We start from the raw sequence: 4,815 nt of genomic DNA on the forward strand, positions 1-4,815 counted from the left end.
TTAAGAAAAATGTATTTATTTTACAACTTTAAAAAGCGACTTTTAAGCACAAAGATTCACTCTTATATATAAACACTTTTTCTCTGCATAAAAAAAATGGTAGCATGTGCACATTGTGCTTGTCTGTACAACCGCTCTCTGGGCGCCCCTCGGCAGCTGGGATCCAGTCTACATTTTATTGCATAAGTCACATGTGATCCGCACATGTCAATTTACAGGATAGTGGAAAGAATCAAGTTGAAAAGGAGAGAAAATAAAGAGTAGAAAGATTCCATTCCACAGTGGAAAACAATAGCAGCTTTCAAAAGGAAGGCGTTGCACATTGTCCAGAAGAAACAAAATCCAACAGAAATATAGACCAACTAATGGAGCCTGTGATTGTGCTTTACTCAACAACAACAAAACAAAACAGCTGACCCTAAAGCAAATCCTTCCACCATGTAAACCAACGCTAAACAAAACAAGCTGGTAAACTACAACCCCCTCCAGGAGGATCTGCAGTTAGGAGCCTATTTTTCCCTTTGAAATATGACCGAGCACTAACACTAGATGTACGGTTGCACACATCCCATTAGACAGGCGAGTTTCACATATCTTCTGTTAACTATAACTTCCGACACTACTCTATTAGAATCTACATTTCAAAAAACACATTTTTCAAAAGGCAGTTGATCCCCCCCGTTGTCTCTGAGGGGGGAAGGCAGAAACTCTTGTTTAAGCATTATCGTTTGTCATCTTGTGATATCTCAGACTTGAGACTGACAAACAAAATGCTTCATGGAAAATCTGCAGAAACAAAAATAAGAACTCAAACAACCTGGACTTTTAAAGACTTTGGTATGAACAAAATGAAGCTCTCAATAAACACAGGCCCTACCGGTACGCCTAGCTGTCCCAATATCCCTTTAAAGAATGTACTTCATTCTTATTCCCGTCAGAGTATGAAATATGCATAGTGGTATTCATGTGAAGAAATGAGATTGAAAAGAAATGATCAACCAATGATTAAGAGAATCAAACAATATCCAAATCAGGGGATGTCAAGTTATGACAGGTTCAGAGTGCAATTTCTCAGCAGACAATGACTTGGCCTCCAGAATGAAATCAGAGCAGGGCACAAGAGGGCAAGGGTCACAGAGGGTGAAGAGGTGACCATCTGAACCCTGTGACTGACATGGAACCTGGGAGATCAGATGGAGCAGGGAGACACACACTACCTGGTCTCAGATGTGTTTGTGCCATCTTGTGAAATCCTATGGTCATTGTGGTGCTAAAACAGATCTGGGACCAGGCTGGGAAACACAAGGTTGGGCCTTTGAGAACTACTGCACCTGGACTGACACTGAATATCACTGAGAGTAAATGAAGGTTAAACCCCATTGACTAAACCATTTCCTCTGCATGTTCTAATGAAAACATGTAGCTCCCACTCTTCTTACCGTCTCCTCTCTGACAGCAGTGCCAGACTCACACCAGTAGTAGCTTTTCCTCTCATTATTTTATACATGTCACTGGCATCACCTCAAAGAGCGAGGGCCAACGTTACTAAAGTCGTCGGATTTCATCCTTGATCAAGTTAAAAAGTGATGTAAGAAAATGGGGGAAATGGGGTGGTCCTTTAGAACAAAGAATATTTCAAACCTCTTACGCACTTTAGAATTCCTGTAGCCGGTTGGAGACGGTGAAACCCGATCCATCTATACCACAGCTGCAGGACATGCTTTTCACAAACCATCTTTGATCTGACTCCATATCAGTCAGAAGAAGTGAAACCGTCTTCTTAGTCTTGGCCAGCCATTGTTTTCCAGTCAGTTAAAAGCTGAATCATTCCTTGCTGCCTCGGCTGCACCACCGACAGACTCTGAAGACTCAAGCCTATTAACCGTCTGAATTAGAGGTGGCTCTGCAGCCCTCTTCACTCACATCCACCGGTCAATAGGCCAGGCAGGGAGATGAAACAGGCCTGAGCCCACGCATGCTAACGGATGGGAGAGAGACAGAGTGTCATTAGGTTGCTTTCCGCCGGCGTCTCCGTGTGACAACAATTAGGGCAGTGTTCAAAACAACCTCGGCCGCCGGCGATGTTCTTGTTGAGACACTAAAGATGTTGACAGTGTTCCTCGAACAACATGACGCCTCAATCTGACCACTCTCACACACGCACAGACACACGCCTTTCCACAATTGTAGTGTATTGATTAGCAAATGATTGATATAATTTCCAGATGATTGATAGAGTAATCACAATGTAGTGTAGTAGCCAGTATTTCTGACAATGAATGTAAAATAGGATATGATGTCAGTGTTACTGAAACAATAACAATATTCAAAGAGAAATAACATTCATCTACATTTCATTTGCTGATCAGACACTCAACTGGAGAGGGTTCACGAAAATCAAGGAAGGAGGATTTATAATGGATATGAACAGAGCTCCAGTCTCAGACTGAGGGGAGGGCGGCCATTTCCTGGCAATGGGAAAAGATGTAATGTAACGACTATAGCGAATGCCTCTGGCTCCAGTATGTGAAGGAAGATGGGCCGACCCCAGGGAGCTGTAATGGGAGCTAGTTGTGGCCGGGGATCAGGGATGCTGCCTCCCATTGCTGGGCTGAAATACAACCCGTGTCCCAGAGCAATCAAACTGACCTGAGAGCAGCTACACGGACACCGCCCCTGAACAGATTAGCACTATGGGGCTCCGCAGGGTTCAATCTTCGCCCCCCCAAAATGAGATTGTGGTGAGGTGGTTATGAGGCCTATGGGAATAGGATGTTTTCAGGGGGGGGGGTGAGATGTTGCTGCCCCTAAGAGCTGATCGCAAGTCAGATCTATTTATTGGATACTGATGTTTTAGGTTGGGATTGGGTTCAAATAAACTGATTCTACATCAACTGGGGTAACTCATGATAATCCAGGGGAGCTATTGTTAGTGAATGACGATGGTAGCTCCTTATCTTTCTACTCTGAACACCAATCAGTGGACTATTTACTTTCATAGAACAACAAACAACATTTGGTACGCTCAAAACAACTATTATCAATGTTGTTGGAAAACTGGTCGGACGGGGGAAAACCTGATCCAAAATTCATCATTTATAAAGACTCTCCTCCAAAAAGAGTCTTTATAAATTAGTCTCTCCTCCAAATAAAAGAATCATATCATACTCCATCTAGTATTTACATTATGGCTTCAGTCAGCTAGTTCTTCAGCCATCCCAAAACACAGATGAGACCGTAAACAAAAAAGACAATTGGAGGGGAGGTTAGTGAAGGAATAAAGTGTTGGAACAAAGCTATTCAATAAACCCACCCAAGACATTCTTCTTCTGCAGCATCCTGATGAGTGAAGAGACAAATAGGGGGGAAGGGGGGGCACCCTTTTTCTCCCATACACACAGACACACTCCCTGAAGCTACATTTGCACATAATTACAACAGCTAGCTCGGAAAAGACCACAGCTGCAATTACAGTGGCAAAAAGAAGACCCGGGACTGTAGCGGCATCGCAGACATTTACCGCTTTTAGACTGAACGCACCTTTCACCTTCTCTGTAACCTTACCAGATCACACACACTTAGCTACGTAGGCTTTACAAACAGATAGATGTGCACACCCACACACATACAAAAACCACCCGGTTCCCTCCCACACCTCCCCAAAGAGTTTATGGTCCAGGACCGGCTCCTAGTTGTGCTTGGCCCGCCCCCCCTTCAGGTAGCTCTTCCAGCGCTTCACCACGTCCCGGAAGATGGGCGCGTTATCGATGGACGCCAGCAGCTGCAGCTGGTTGATGTGCGTGGTGTGGTAGTCCCAGCGTGCCAGGTTGGGGGCTGTGCCCAGCATGTAGTGCCGCAGGTCGTAGATGCTGCCCGAGCCCGTGTCGTACAGCGGCAGCATGGCCTTGAGGGACTCCATGCCCCTAGAGAACAACAGGCCAGACTCCCGGCCTAGTTTCTCGCCCGCCGTCTCGGCCAGATCGTGGAGACCGAGCAGTGAGTATATGAAGCCGTTGAGCACGAAGGAGCCTGGTGTAGTGGGGTACTCCTCGTACCAGTCGTACTTGTTCATGAAGACAGCCTTGACGCCGTGCTGTTCAGAGGGCAGCTTGTAGGGGCCGGTGGCACGCAGCGCAGCGTTCAGGTACGTCTGCTCCTTGGTGAGGAGGTAGGCACGGACCAGAGTCGACATGGCCTGGCCCTGCGCCATGGCTGAGTACCAGCCGGGCTCCAGCGGGCGGAAACCCTCGCCCAGCTTGCGTGTGACCATGATGGGCCATCCGCCACGCTCGTCCTGGTTGCGCAGCAGCCAGTCACTGGCGGCGAAGAACGCAGCCGTGTGCGCCGTGGTGGCGATGGTGACGTTGTCGATGGCGCCGCGCCCACGGACTATCAGTCGCACAACCCGTCGCGGCATCACCTGGAAACATGGAGGGAGGGGGGGGTTTAGTTTAACATGATAGGAACATTAACTCTTCCTACCAAGATTCACACAACTTCCACTTCTCAGTTTCTGGTTCTTTATAACCTTATGGGTTATATGCTGATTTGGTAACTAACATTTAAAAATATATGTTATCATAACACTGTAAATAGTATATAACTATTTAAATAGTTATAAATATTAACCAACATGTAAATAGTTATGGTATTAACCAACATGTTTAAATGTATTGTTTGGTTAAAATGTATTATTGTTTCTATACATTTTGTTGTTTCTCTACAGCAGGGCTCTCCAACCCTGTTCCTGGAGAGCTACCCTCCTGTAGGTTTTAACTCCAACCCTGTTCCTGGAGAGCTACCCTCCTGTAGGTT

General features: G+C 46.0%; 1 protein-coding gene across 1 annotated transcript in view; it reads right to left on the minus strand.

Moving 5' to 3' along the window:
* Positions 1–4,815, minus strand: part of glceb (glucuronic acid epimerase b) — a gene marked incomplete in the record, with an annotated part of 90,814 nt that continues 85,999 nt past the window's right edge. Inside the window, 1 exon segment of the mRNA XM_055921706.1 lies at positions 1–4,420. Within this exon segment, the coding sequence (XP_055777681.1) occupies positions 3,689–4,420 (732 nt within the window).

The sequence above is a fragment of the Salvelinus fontinalis genome, chromosome 4 (assembly GCF_029448725.1).
Source record: "Salvelinus fontinalis isolate EN_2023a chromosome 4, ASM2944872v1, whole genome shotgun sequence".
Taxonomy (NCBI): Eukaryota; Metazoa; Chordata; class Actinopteri; order Salmoniformes; family Salmonidae; genus Salvelinus; species Salvelinus fontinalis.